At 37.3% G+C, this 15,760-nt stretch overlaps 1 protein-coding gene across 4 annotated transcripts in view; it reads right to left on the bottom strand.

Moving 5' to 3' along the window:
* LOC114351285 (prion-like-(Q/N-rich) domain-bearing protein 25) overlaps window positions 1-15,760 on the bottom strand; it is a 46,244-nt gene that overhangs the window by 16,763 nt on the left and 13,721 nt on the right. For all 4 annotated transcript variants that reach the window (XM_028302439.1, XM_028302438.1, XM_028302437.1 and 1 more), the window contains exon 2: window positions 6,698-6,790. In XM_028302439.1, coding sequence (XP_028158240.1) covers window positions 6,698-6,767 — 70 coding nt within the window. In that variant the 5' untranslated portion in view covers window positions 6,768-6,790. The remainder of the gene's footprint in view (window positions 1-6,697; window positions 6,791-15,760) is intronic.

Raw genomic sequence — 15,760 nt, 5'->3', positions numbered from 1 at the left:
TTCGCTCAACGGAGGTAACAATACACTACAACCCGGTCGAATTAACTGCGCACATTGGCTGCCGTGACGTCACATCAACGCTCGGGTAAGTGGGAGGGAGAGTCGCATTCCAGCGAGGTGCGCAGTTAGCTCAATTGGGTTTTAGTACCAGTAGTATTAATACTATTACTATTAGCCGTGTGGTGACGGCAGAGTAGAATACATTTGTCACCAACCCCTACTCTTCCCGCGGGTGTCGTAAGAGGCGACTTAGGGACTACACATCAAACAGAGAATGGGCAGCAGCGCTCTCTGAAAAACATCAATCTTTTAAACTGCGATCTCCAACCCGCCTGCCAAGCGTGGAGATTATGGCAAAACCCTCCACTATAGTGGAGGAGGCTCATAGTCCAGCAGTGGACTGTAAAGGGCTGTTGATGATGAGTATTAATACTTCCATCGAGAAATCATCAGAGCGAAATGATTTCAACCCTTCAAGCGCCGCGAATCTAGACGAAATAGATAATCAATTATTACGCGGTGGCCGGCTACCGCTTGGAGGCTGAGAGATTAACACATTTCCTCGTTCTAATGACAGTTTCACATTTCCCCGGGACAAACTTGACATTTGGTGGTTGGGTTTTGGTAAACTCTACACCAACATCTTAGTTTCCTGGGAGTTGCAATAGTAGGAATGAGAGGTGGAAATAGTACTGTCAAGTATTTTTCTTGGCGTCTAATTAGAAATACGTTCAAATTTGGTTGGCCTGATTGGTTTATACGATTGCCAAAGTCTATAAAAAAGGTTACAGACTTCGTCAATCTTACGCCCGTATTCACAAACGATGCTTGCTTATGTGAAGCAGCAAATCGAATGCACAACGTTGAATAGAGCTCTGTGATTGCTGCATGTGTCACCCTGTGCGTCCACGCGCACTGTGAGACCTCATAGTACCTAATGTTTGTGAATACGGGCGTTACACTGTCTAAAGGTACAGAGACTTCAGAAAATCCTCTACAAACATAGGTACGATTATCTTCATAATAACATTAAGTACCTACTTACAAATATATTTATTTTTCCTTAGATAGGTACATTACAAACAAAGGAAAGAACAAACGTAAGCATGATACTCAATTTTCCATGACATTCAGAGTCGCCTGTAAGAATCCAAAGTTTTATCACCAAACATTCTCGTCGCTAAGTGCTAAGTCTTGTAGGTAAAGAGTAATTATCTTAATTATATCATAATTCTTAAAACGCCATGTTTTGTTTCACAACATAGTACTATGTCGATTTGGGCCAACCTTGGACCTAAACCTTCGTTTATAACATTAACATAAAGCCTAGGACACACTGTAAAATTTGGAGACATTTTTATTTGTTACAAAAATTGGTAGCTAATAAATTCTTGTAAGACTAAAATAAAATCGGAAAAATCTGCGAGTCAAAAGTTTTTTGCTTTAACATTAAAATTGTATTGTTACTTGGTTCTAAGCGTAAATGATGAATGTCTGTGGTTGTTTAAGATCCGCCACAAGACATTGAGGTACAGTTACATAAATATCCATAAAGTCATTAGCATGCCTAAAACAAGCGCGCTCGAACAATTCGAAATGAGAATGCTTATTATTAGCAATGTTTGACACACATTTTGCATGCATGGTATGCTTTCTTGCTGGTAATGAAATGTATCTGTACCTTTACTTGCTTTTGAACACAGATTATAGGTCTTTTCGGGCCCTTTCAAAGTGAAGAACTTTGTACCAGTGAATACACAGCCTTATGTTATAAAATTGTCAAGCATAGAGGCAATGACAATGAGTTTGTTTAGCACCTGCGCCTTTGAAAGCACACATTTGCTGACAAATACACTTATCTGATTTATTATGTGTGCGTACGCACAACTCGTGCTATGTGTTAAAAATAAGATATAGTTTAATGTTTTGCCAACATAATTGATAATTAGTAGGCTTATATTTAATTACTTTACGTTCATACTGATGAAGGATTTAGATTGTTGCTATGGGGTTTTAATGGGCTTTTCTTTTCTTATAATGGGGAGTTCTTTTCTCTTTTTTGACGAACCATAATTTGAGATATCTAATCTATGTTATCACTGTAATATAAGTAAATGCAAAAGTCACAATGCAGTCGGTTTGTTTGTTTGTACGTTTTCATGCTTAAATTCTGAACTAATTTTGATGAATTTTGGTACACAGATAATTAGGACCTTGAAGAAGGACATGAGTACATAATGTCGCCGAAGAACTAAGAAAGTGTTTTTTTTTATACGACACTATTTTACTCGTATTTTCATACAGTAAAAAGTTCCTGCAAATAAAGTTTCAGAAACTAAGCGAACGCGTGTAAATCCGCGGTAAAAGCATAGCCACAAGAGCTGAATTACGTCTCCACCCACCCGAATATTCCATTTCGCACTTTGCCCGGTAATTTCTGCAATTTGTCGCGGTAATATCGCGGTTTGCCCTCAATGACTTGTCTAAGCGTTGTCGAATCGATCAGCTGTTTAGCGGTAACGGTACCGCGGTAATAACGATTGGGGCTGGTCACGTTTGTTTAAGGGCCCCAAGTATTGGGTATGCGATTAAAAAAATATGTAAAGCACACATTGAAGGATGTTGTCAGAAGGATGCTCTTCTCAGGATGTTCATCTAAGCCAAATCATTGTCCAGCGAGTGAGACCAACTACATATTTGGTCCTAAGTATAATGACAGAATGGTTTTCATTTTACACGGATTTAAAATACGAAATTGAAATTTTGAGACTCGTAAATTTTTGGCAGGTTGATTTGCTGGAGATCTTACTGAAACACCAAAAGCTGTCGCTTACATTTTGGACTTTACTTTGCATTGGCTAATTTCTGTTTCTTAAGTACAACACATACGCCCGTATTCATAAACGATGCTTGCTTAAGTGAAGTAACAAAACGAACGCACAGCGTTGAATAGAGTTCAGTGATTGGTTTGTGTGTGACCCTGTGCATCCACGGGCACTGTGAGACCTCATAGTAATAAAAAAGTAGTTTCAATTATTAGATTAAGGTTAAAATTATTTATACACTGTTATACGTTGAACTCTTAACGGTCAATATTGGCAGACAAAATCATCAAATTAATTCAATCAATATTGGCAGACAAAATCATCGAATTAGAGATGAGCAAATGGATCAGTAATGGTTTGTAGAGAAATCATTTATTATTGCTTTAGTGATCACTAATTTGTCGCTAGTACAGTTTGAATCGACATTGATTGTGTGATATACGGTGAACTTTGCATTATTGTCAATGTACATGACTGAAGACTATTCGAAGCCCTGGGTTGGGTTGATTTTTCAGAAGGTCCGACGTATTGGAGGCTGAGTAGTGTTTGTGTGGAAAACTAGGTAAGTCATTCGCACAATTTATCATTAAAACACACTGGAATTAGCCGGTCTTTAGATACAGTCTAGACACAATATTTTATTTATCCTTTCGCCCTTGTCGCTTCGAGTTAATAATAAAATTACTTAAAATAACACCTAAATATGTGAAGACTGTAGGAAACCGGTACTCTGGAACGGGTATTACAGTTTACACTATTTTCATTTCTGAAGTGTGACCTGAATTCCTCGTAATTACATCATTACTTTCTATCAGGTAGGAACAAGGCAAAGAGCTTCCCTGTTATTGTTAAAAATTCAGGGGAAAATATTATGTCAGAAGAAAAAATCTTACACTGTAGGCCATTTGTTTATCGCTTACTTATGATCACAATAAATAATAATAATGTATATGACTGAAACAAAAATGTACGTAATAATAATACCTACTGATATTGGTTACTTAAATAAAAGAAAAACGCATGTTACTATTATATTACTCCTCACCAGCCTATCCTCATTCCTTTGAAGGCGAGCCACTGGCCTCAATAGGCGATAACGTGGCACACTTGCGATGCTAGCACCCAACATGGTTTCACGGATGTGGTGTAATTACACGTGGCGGATTTTCTACTAATAAGCGAGTAAGGTATTGCTGCTAGCCATTAAGAGTGTAGTTATAGGATGTTGGCAAATGTTTGTTTTTGCCACCTAATCCAAGACAACTTTAAGTTAATTTTAAATTGGGCCTACCTAGATGACATTTTTAGGAGTCATTCAGGGAATAGTTGAAGGAACCCGATCACGTGGCAGGTCACCTATGCGCTGGACTGTCTAAGTAAAATCAGCAGTGGGATACCGTGTATCTGACTGCACCAGGCAGTCTATCAACAGGGAGAGATGGCGGGAGATCGTGCTGTGGGCTATATCCGCCTCTACAACTTATGTGACCATTATAGCTCTACCAAGAGCAAATGAATAAGAAGACGATGTTGACACTAAATCTAAAAATACTTTTTGAAGGCCGTTTTGACGCCGAGATTTTATAAAGCAAAGAACTTATGGCGTAACTTGTTCTGCTCACCAAATCAAGTTCAAAGCTGGTTCAGTCTTATCCTTATGTAAGTATAAAGTTAAGCTAACGTCATCAGGTAATTACCTAGTTCTAGTATACAGGGAAGGACTATACATATACCTACCTACAATCGTTAAATTAAATGCTATTAATTCTGTACGTAAATTAATTAAAGTAGATTACTTGCTGTATATCGGCTGTATAATTAAGAGAAGGTAATTGATATTTTGTCGTGCTCTAGAATAAATAATTAAGGTGTTAAAGTAAGCCTCACATTGCTAAAGTGTCGCAGTAGACAAAATTAAGACTTAATGTCTTCTGACTCTCTCATTATTGGTTTTTGTGTATCTATTTATATACAGGGTGTCCCAAAAAGAGCGTGCCAAACTTAAGATGATAGAAAGTTTTAGAGATACGTTTTTTTCATGTTTTTTTAAAATTCCCAAGTGAAATTCTCTTGTTGCTGTGTGTATAAATGAAAAAAGAGATAGGCATCATCTCCTTAAGTTTGGCACGCTCTTTTGGGACAGCCTGTATAAGTTACTTTACTGTATCTAAATATATAAAAGGAGAAACTGACTGACTGACTGACAGATCAACGCACAGCCTAAACGGCTAAACGTAGGCACTTGAAATTTGGAAGGGACGTAGCTTAGGTACCGTAGAGGTGCACTAAGAAAGGAATTCCCGAAATTCCCACGGGAACGGGAATTAGCGGGAAAAACGGGATTCACGCGTACGAAGTCGCGGGCGGCCGCTAGTATTCTATATTATTCTAAAAACAGATACTGTTGTGATTGTGACTATATCACATCTTCTCTAATGACAGCAAAAGCTGTAAAACAATCGATTTTGCATTCCGCATCGCATCATTTGTGTCCGCAACGTTCACCGTTAGACGTGACAATCGATTGCGAGCACTCGAGACGATCTATGCAATCGATTCGACCCGCCGTAATCGATTACAATGGCAAAACGTGGACGAGAATAGGAAGATGTATCACCGAGAAAGCGTTTGAGGGAACGCCTTTAAGGTATTATTTTGAGTTTTAACTTTGGTTTTACTGACTGATTGAAGTCCTCAGTCCTTATTTAAGGCTCGTAAAGTGTTATGAAACAACGCCCATGGATGGACGGATTATTTTACTCAAGTAGAGATTCAAGCCCTACTATACTTTCTATACGAACTCTTTTAGGACGAAGCTCAAAGCTGGAACCTTTATGATGAGAATAAATCGACGTAGGGTATAGGAAAAATAAATTTATGGCAAGTAGCCAAAAAGTTCGCACCACGTCTTTGTTACAGTTGGAATAAGGTTGAATTGGTAACTTTCTGGCCACTTTAGGTGCGTGACACCGCGATTAATAAACTAATTGACGCTGACTCTATCATGTTTTCAAAAAACCGTCTTAGTATTTATTTATTTATTTATTTATACTTCAATGCCAAAAATATTAACATTAGGCGAACTTAATGCCATAAGGCATTCTCATCCAGTTTACCTTTGGGTTATGCAGAAAAATTAGTTTGGTCAAAACGTAACAATACACTTTCTCGTTTATAATACTAGTACTATTTCCTTTTATTTTATCTAGAGCATTGCATAAATAATTATGTTATTATGGCATGCCACAAGTAATAAAACCATCGATTCCATGCCACTTCCTATTCTCACTCTATTGTTCGTGTAATCGGTGGTTTTCCTCTCACAATGCACTCGGAAATGGAAAGTATGACTTTTATTGATGTGTGAGAACGGTGTAAGTACGTAATTTGATAAATTGAGACGGCGAATTGGGTTGATACGGTAATTGAATCGGATCTCGTATGTGTTGCTATTATATTCGACGTTTAAAAATGTATCAAAAATAAATTATGATTAAATAATACTTGAAAAATGTGATAAAAAGTTTCAAACTTTATCATACATATTTTAGGCAATAGATTTTTGTATTGGGTCATATAAAACGAAATGCAGTCATAGTTCACTATGAAATAATATCACAAAAAGTGTTATTTTCCACGTGACTGAAAACAAATTTCTGTAAATTTCTATTTTGAAGAAAACCTGTTCACGGAACTATTCCCACCTCTCGTTCCCACCAATCCCACCGCTGCAACTTCTGTGTAGCCAAGATATACAGTTTGACCGCCAACAAAAACCCAAACAGTGAAGGTCAAATTAGTCCCGGGGGAAAGTTAAACTGTCATTGGAGAGGAGAAAATCTTGACACTCAAAAAATCTAAAAAATACTTACGCTTCTCCGCGCCTTGCCCGTGCACATATCCAGTCAGCGCCAGCACCAGCCACAGTCCCCAGCCAGCCATCTTGCTGTGCCCGCGCACTACGTCTGAAACAACCGAGAGCGCTGATAAGCACGCGCTATCTGATCTTAATTAGGAGCTAGGAAAAATACTGTCACGAGATTGATAATTTTTAGGTTGGCACCTCTGGATGTGAACTTTGATAAATTAGATTTACTTGTGTTATAATTAATTAGTGAAAGGGCTGCGGATCTTAAAATTCCGACTTAAGCTATTTAAAAGATTACGCGACTCTCCCCAATTTAGCAGAGCCTTTAGATTTAGCCTATACACACTGATTTTACGATACAGCTATGTGATCATGAATATTATTCGTAATCACATTAGCTGTATGATAAAATATTGCTCACACTCTTTCCGTGCATGTCAAGAGGCTAATAAGGGACAAATAATAGGACTTTCATTTTGCATTGGTAGATTGAGAGAGTCGTGTAGGTATTTTGTATTTCTGCAGTGGAGGAGGATAATAAAATCCCCCGTGAGATTTATATCATGTACCTACTAAGGTAGGTATTTTTTTCTATCATTGAATTTCCTATATTGAGGACAGTTGGATGATTTTAGTGACCTCCAAAGTATAAAACATTTTATTGTTCAATTATTATACAGTATCTAACTTACTTCAGGAGTTTTATACATCTATCATAGGTTTATTTGTCTATTGCATCTATCATTCAAAACTTTTCTTTCTTCCCAGACTATGATAAGACGGCTGTCCCATTCAATTTACTCCCAATTTTTCACAGCCATCAATCAGTTCCCCTTTTTAAAAGCAAACGATCTATCCATTACATTGTCGGTATTATAAAGTGCTACCTAAAAACAAAGGGAAGGCACTTAATGGCGAGAATCGCTGCAATGACTCGCTCCAGTGACCTAGAGTCTTCTCACGGTGGCGGTGCAGTCGTTATGGGAAATTATACCTTATGCGCTTATGACTAGGTGGGTGATAATAGGTATTTGCCTATAAATTTACTTTTAAGGAGAGTTAAAAGAAAATACTTTTTTCAGTACAATTTTTTAACAACCTTTTTAGGGACGAAAAATCTAAGTCCTTAGTGCTTAGGTAATTAAGTGTTACTGGCAACCTACATCAGACTAGTTTGCAGAAATAAAAGGTGCTATATAAATGTAACCTAGACATTTTTATAGCACCTTTTATTTCTGGTACAGTTACAGCACACAGATTATCACTTTTATCATAGTGAGTATAAACATAGCTACGAGTATAAACCAAGTTCAAATCTATAAATTAGTTTCAACTACACACAACTTATGCCTAATGTGTGAGTAAATAAACATAAGTTATGTATTTATGTAACAGTATTTTAGTTTGATATGCTTCTCTTAGTCATTAGTCTTTTTATATCACCTGAATCACCTCGAGCAGTTCATAATATCGCTAACATTACAATGTAGAGACAATTTAAAAGAAACGCTTCGCTTGCTACCGTCTTTCATTATTTGACATGCACTTTAACGTACAAACCTTTGGTAAAACATAAGCAGGTACACGGACATTAAACTTTGTTTTATGGGATTGGATGATGAGTGTAATTGAGAAGAAATTGGTGGGCAAGCGAGCATGACCGACTGTGGGATTGTGGGTTGGGAAGTACTGGGAACAGTTTCGATGGTCAGTGGCGTGATGAAATGGAAGCTACGGTAGAAGGTTCGATTCCAGGTAGAGTCAGTTATGTAAATTATATTTTTTGATTTTATTTCGATTGAACAGGGGAAAGGTGTCGAGGATTCTAAGGGGTTTACAGGCTTTAAAATGAATACTACGAATGCCATATTTTTGTGTGTTCATACGAAAAAAATTCCAGTACCCACCTTATTTATTATGACTTGCACTTGATTTATTACTTGCCTAATAACTTCAAGGTAATTTAATACTAGACGGTGTGTGAATAATATTTATTAAGGTTTATTAGGTTTAAGGTATTATCATTAAACATATTTAATTTCTCCTCACTCGATTCTAGAAACCACCTCATTAATACCAATGCACACAAAAAGTACATAAATATTTACATTACGGTTTCACTTTCGTTGGGTCATCGCTTGCATTCAATGTAAAATTGACCGATTGCGTAAGAATCGAAAATCGATGCACTTATTTGGTTACGATTATTGTTGTGTAAAGACTGTGTGGTTACTGGCACAATGACGTTATTCAGGATGCGATGTAGCGTAGCGTTATTGCAAGATTTTAAGGCTTTTAATTGAGTAAGTCTCTTTTGAAACAGTGAACCTAAGCTTGTTTAGGGAATTTCATTTTCACAAACATTACCTACGTTCGGTTTCCTATATTTGATATCCATCGGCGTCAAATAGTTCGTCCTTAGTAGCCAAAAACAGCTTACAATCTTATTTCAAACTAGCGGCCGCCCGCGACTTCGTACGCGTGAATCCCGTTTTTCCCGCTAATTCCCGTTCCCGTGGGAATTTCGGGAATTCCTTTCTTAGTGCACCTCTACGGTACCTAAGCTACGTCCCTTCCAAATTTCAAGTGTCTACGTTTAGCCGTTTAGGCTGTGCGTTGATCTGTCAGTCAGTCAGTCAGTTTCTCCTTTTATATATTTAGATGTAACAAAGACGTGTTGCGAACTTTTCGGCTTCTTTGCGTATTTGACGCTGATTGTACCTAACCTACTAAATTTGAATTTACCATAAGATGGCAAACTGTCATTTTTAGGTAGCTTCATGTGCCATTATCATCATCAGCTCCTACATAATCACTACATAAGATGCGTTAATTGTTTAGCCAGTGCCATCGTCTCTACATTTAAGACTATACTATGTCTACTATTTTCGAAAATCTTTGAATGCAGTTCTCTTTCTTTTAAAAAATAAAGGAATGTTTTCTATGAGTAAAATTTTCTATCTACAGTATTAAGGGTACTTTCCCTCCAGGTGGCATTACAAAATTCCACCCTGTATAGTAGTTTCTACTGGCACCAAAATAACTACCCAACCTGTTCGGAAATACGCCAACAAATCAAACGAGATAGTATCAAAGCAATATCTGGACTATTTAAATTTGTCTTATCTTTATTACTCTGTGCATTAGGAACGCAACTGAGGTCCCACTCTGCGAAAGCTTTCGACGCATTCGACTCTACTTTTCTCTGTCACTCTTTTGTTAAACGAGCGAGAGGTATCGTTGATAGGTCTTGGTAATTTTTAACTATCTATAAGCCAATCAATATGAGTAAAATTTCTACAGTCAGCATCAAATATTTTGTGACACCAAACGTAGACAAAAAGTTCGTAACATGTCTTTGTTACATTATTGAAATAGAGCTGCGTTGTCAACTTTTTGGACACTTTGGGTGTCACGAACTATATGATGATGACTGTACTAATTATGTAGAGAAATTATGTTGTTATGAAGACTATTCAGTCTGATTTTCAGACAGTTTTTATCACATCTCCTACAAAATCGCTAAAATTATATTTGCTTATACAAAAATCACGAAAGCTTTTCAGTATTTACGCACGGACAGAGGTCGACTCGACACAATGAGTAAGAGAGTTGACCCCTACTCGAAAGTGACGCAACTAATATCGAACAAAAAGTATCACGATCTATTCGATTCGTGACTGCCCATTGGATAGGGCTCGCAGCCGATTTTAAGGTTGACCTTTTTAACATTTCATAAAACGTGCTGAAACGAAAAAAGGTAGAGTAAAAAGTGTGCTTGTGATTACATAATTTAGAGTACCAATTGGAGAGAATTAGAATATGAGTTCTAATTCTTTTAAATTCTTTTCAGGGCATTTATAGACGTATGAATAAAAAAAACTTGCCTGTCATCACTGCTGCGGAACAACATATCGACGGTACTGAGAAGAAGTGGGGGAAAGAATCTACGAATAGAGTGCCTTTTTGAAGCACAGACATCATCTGTATGTCTTTATTATGTCAGTCTATTGCTAAATATAAACCCTCCCAAAAACGTGTAAAAGCAAACTTACTGAAAATAAATCTTTAATGCCACAAAGCACAATCTCTGCTAGACGTGCCACTTCTGCCAGCAATTTTCTAAGGTCGTGGAGTGGTGAAGCATGGACACTAGACAGTAATTTTCCTAAGGTTGTCAGTGAGGGTGAAGCATGGCCATGGATAAGATGAATGCCACAACTTAACCTTTGATGTCTGCAAAAAACAACTTAAAACTTTCTTTTTACGAAAATAAAACTTTTTTTACGAAAATAAAACTTTTTTTGACAGCCCTGCATTGATCTGAGCGCGTGCGCAGTGTCCTCACGACAAAGGGCTCCCTCATCTTTGTCACTTTAATTTGGTAAAAACGGGCAAGCTCGAGATGAACTTGAAGTGACACCACTTTCTTAATCTTGTGTTTTTTGTTGAAGTTTTTCACATTTCAAGTAATATTGCCACAGATTTGCATATTCTAAAATCATATTTCTGTTCTTAGGCAGTCTACACACCAAACCCAAAAGTTATCAAAAGTCATAATTAATTAGTTACAAGTCGACATGATTCTTTTGAAATAAAGTCGCACTATTCGGCGGGCTTGATGTGTAGAGTCTTTAACACTAAGCTGACTTTTAGTTGGCCGATAGTTGGCCCGATTCTAATGAAGAATCGGCCGATACCAAATCGGTGTAATGTCCGCACTTTCATACATCTCCATACTGATCAACAGCCCGACCCAACTAGCCAACTAAATGTCGGTGGTCTGCGCCTAGGCGAAGTAAAATAACATCATAGCTGAATTATGTATTAAACTTATAATGCTATGCGGAATTGCATGCTCCATTTACTCGATTGCATAAAAAGTCAATTCAAATCAGTAATCTCATTCTCACAAGACAAAAGTAATCTACAAGTACAGTCGGCAAAAGTAGCTTGAAAAAGGACGTATTTTTTTAATGCGCCAAATACCAAGTTCTTACAAAATTAGTTAGGAATCCCAACTATTAATATTATAAATGCGAAAGTAACTCTGTCTGTCTGTCTGTCTGTCTGTCTGTTACGCTTTCCCGCTTAAACCTCGCAACCGATTTTGATGAAATTTGGCATAGAGATAGTTTGTGTCCCGGGAAAGAACATAGGATAGTTTTTATCCCGGTTTTTGAAACAGGGACGCGCGCGATAAAGTTTTTCTGTGACAGACAAAATTCCACGCGGGCGAAGCCGCGGGCGGAAAGCTAGTATACAATAAAAAGACGGTGTAGGTATCATTTTATTTTAACTATAAAAAGCGTCAGTCTGTCAAACTCTATACAAAACCACTGGTTAAAGTTATAGTTACGGTTAAAGATAGGGTTATGCATAAAGTAAGAGTTAACAATCAATCAATGCAATGGGTACGCAAGAATTCAATTTCGTTTGTAAAAGAACGAGAAGATTGTATGGTTTCTTCTTATCTATGTAATCGGACTTCGGACGTGACAGGTGTCAAAGTTCAGGTATTTTAGTATATCCCATAATTACTTCTTAGTTAATTAATAAAAATATAGGTACTCGTATTCAATCCGTTCTATTGTTGGTTGGTGTTTATTATTGATACAAATATGAACCAACAAAGACAATGACAAATACAAACCAGCGCCGTCTAGGGCAAGTAGTCCTTGGCAGCACAAGCTGAGCCACCTCCAGTTGCTTCCACCTTTTTAATATAAGGTTTTTTTTTGTAATTCCTTTTTTGTAAAGCAAGCAATAAACGATTTTTTTTTTTTTAATATAAAATATATACAATTTCTAGGCTGACTGTACCAATCAAAAGTTTTTACGTCGTAATTTATCCAATTCCGTAGGGTGGCCGGAGTTTTTTGTATTTATACGTTTTTGTTAATATTAGCGGTCAACTGTACTGTGACGATTGACTGGTTTTTTGCCGGTGGATTATTTTGTAGAAATAAATCCTTTTGTAGCATTACACAGCGGATTTGAAATGAAATTAGATTTCTGACTACGAATCTATTTATGCATTGTGAATTGTATCAGTACTAAGTGCCAAAAAAGATATCCTATCCTCCCGGGTGTGACAAGCAAATTTTTAATGCAGTTCTATTTCTTTTCCTAAATTAAGGAATGTTTCGTTTGAGTAAAAATTTCTATCTACAGTATTCAGAGTACTTTCCCTGCAGGTGGCATTAAAAAATTCCACCCTGTATACCATCATTACGAGTAAGGATTAAAACACACACGAGCATTAGGTAGGTAACCAATACGGTAATCAGGCTGACCTACAACAGTAATTAAACCCGCATCCCGTTCCACACGTCACGCTGACCGCCCCCCTATAATGGCGGATTGTTCGCTACTCGTAACGCAGGCCTTTTGTTTCGGACTGGTTTGGTATGGCTCGGATTTGCATCCAGACCTGGTGGTCTAAGATTGTATAGATAGCACATAGGCCAGAAGATTTTCGTTGCAAAATAGCAACTATTTCAATTTACATAAGATGGTAGAGTTTGAACTTGATGTGCTGTAAGTAGTTTATGGTCAGTCGCGGAATGAAAAGGTTCGTCACCTTAGTGTCGGTTTTCGCTTGCACTAGGTACTGTAAGAATCAAACCTGCCAACATAACTGCAAGAAACAATGCTGCTAACATTTAAATAAATAGGACGTTTGCTAACTAATAAGGTTTTGCTTGTTTATTTTTCTATCCCATCAGTGCAACGACATTGACCAATTGACAAGAGTTTTTTTTATTTAAAAGAAATAATAATGGCAGGTTGAACCAACAAGAAGGTTTTAGTTTATCAATCATAATCTTCTTGACAAGATAAATCATCAAACAACTTTGATCTGAATAATTTTGAACTTTACTGACGAACAGTTTAAGATTATTTTCTCTAACTCGAGATTATTCTGTAACATAGTTTCAAAAGGTAATATGTGCTCGCGATTCGTTGAAGGAATCAATTTGAAAACTGACGAACCTTTTCATTCCGCGACTGGTCATTGACATTTTGTTGAAATAAGTTATCTCCTAACCATTTCCAGGAGGATAGTGCCTTAGAACTCCCAACGAATTTAATTAAAGAATATAAAGAGCCTAGGCGTTCGAAAGCTTCGAAGTATAATTTTATACACAGACTTCATCGTCACCATCATCTTCGTACAGATGCATTAAATTTCGGTGATCAAGATCGTTCACTCCTGAATATATTCCTCCCCCAATGGTTTCCAGATTTACATAAATGAGGCCATCTGTCTATGGGTGGACGTCCTAACGTTAAAGAAAATATTGTCTTGTATTTATTAATTTTTATTCTTAAGAAACCGTTTACCAAGTCGATTATGCACCGTGCGTGATTCTTGTGAGGTTTTCCCACAGACAATATTTTAATCAGATATTTTCCTCTCTACGCTAATTTAACCGCCTCTGTGGTCTAGTGGTAAGACCACCTGCTTCAGACACAGAGGTCCCGGATTCGATTCCCAGTGGGGGCAGCTTTTTCCGTTCGGTTTGGTTGGTGGTAGGGCTTGTTCTAAGTCCTAAGTCTGTCGCCATAACAACAATGTTAACAGCATTGTTGTGTTCCGGCAGTTAGAGGTAAGATAGCCAGTTCCTCCGTGGTTGAGGATTCCGGGTGAAGCTCGCTTCCACCTTCGGCCTGATCATCACTTACCATCAGGTGAGATACAGGCCAAGAGCTTCCTTGTTGTGAATAAAAAAAATACAAAAATGTCTATTAAGTGTAAATTGTGAACGAGTAGTTTTGATAAACAGGGCATTGTATCTTTAATTGATACTTGAGGTGTTTAGAAAGCAATTTTGCTTTCATTATTTGAACATGAAAATATTTACTTTACGACGTTTGATTCACTGTCGAATAATGACACAAACTATGACTAACTCATAGCAATAAACGGTAGACACTTCATACTGTAGATTTAGACAGTGAAAATATCGAATGATTCATACTGTTGCGATCATCACTATCATTTGTTTTTCCTGTTGCTATCGTTCCAGTAGGTTGGAATAGTCACTTGTTATTGAACAATCTGATATTGGACCGATGACCTGATAAAGGTAGCAGGAAGGCGCTGGATGCAGGCCGCTACCAACCGTGCGATGTGGAAGTCATTGGGGGAGGCCTATGTTCAGCAGTGGACGTCCTGTGGCTGAAATGATGATGATTATGATGATGATGACTGTACAACGATACTATAGTGTTTTATTGCAAAATTGCACGTTATTGCAACTACAAAAGATGTCACTGTTTTACCGATCTCTACATAAAAAGTCGCTACCTAGTCAGCCATGTTAGTTTTTTGGTGATTGTTTTTGCCGTCGTCTTGATACTTCTTTGTTTAAACTTTGTTTTACGATTTGTATGACGAATTGTCGTGGTCATCGGCCAGCAACTATGCTCAAATAGGTAGATTGCGACTAAGCATTACTTTTATTCTTATTCTGGAGTAAGCAGGAAGGTACCAAGTTACCAATTTCTTACAAAAATCAACCACTAGTTTCATATCTACTAATATTATATGTGAAAGTTTGGAAGGAAGGATGAACTGATTTGGATCAATTTGAACCCTAAGGAAAACATAATAGATTTTATTCTGGTTTTTCTAAAGGGGCCCGAGATGTAAACTTTCAGGGTCTGTCTCCGAAATGCCTATGCTTGCAAAGCCGTACGCCATGCCTAGTTTATAATCCTACTAATATCCTACTTAATATTATAAATGTGAAAGTTTGGATGTCTGGATGTTTGTTACTCTTTCACGCAAAAAACTACTGAACGGATTTTGTTGAAACTTTACAGTATTATTGTTTGTAACCCAGATTAACATAATATAGGCTATAGGTAATTTATGCCGATCTGTGACGCTAAATTTCACGCGGGTGAAGCCGCGGGCAAAAGCTAGTTTGTTCATATACGGTACACCTGTATGTTACAGAAAAAGGCATAAACGTTGGAACAAACGTCTATAGTCTGGCGTATTTTAGCCGAACATAAGGTTACGTAAAAGCACAAAATATTGCGCATTGTAACAATT

The sequence above is a fragment of the Ostrinia furnacalis genome, unplaced genomic scaffold (assembly GCF_004193835.3).
Source record: "Ostrinia furnacalis isolate ACB-3 unplaced genomic scaffold, ASM419383v2 OfSCF1126, whole genome shotgun sequence".
Taxonomy (NCBI): domain Eukaryota; kingdom Metazoa; phylum Arthropoda; class Insecta; order Lepidoptera; family Crambidae; genus Ostrinia; species Ostrinia furnacalis.
The sequence above is the reverse complement of the archived record's forward strand: the minus strand, read 5'-3'. Positions and strand labels throughout refer to the sequence as shown.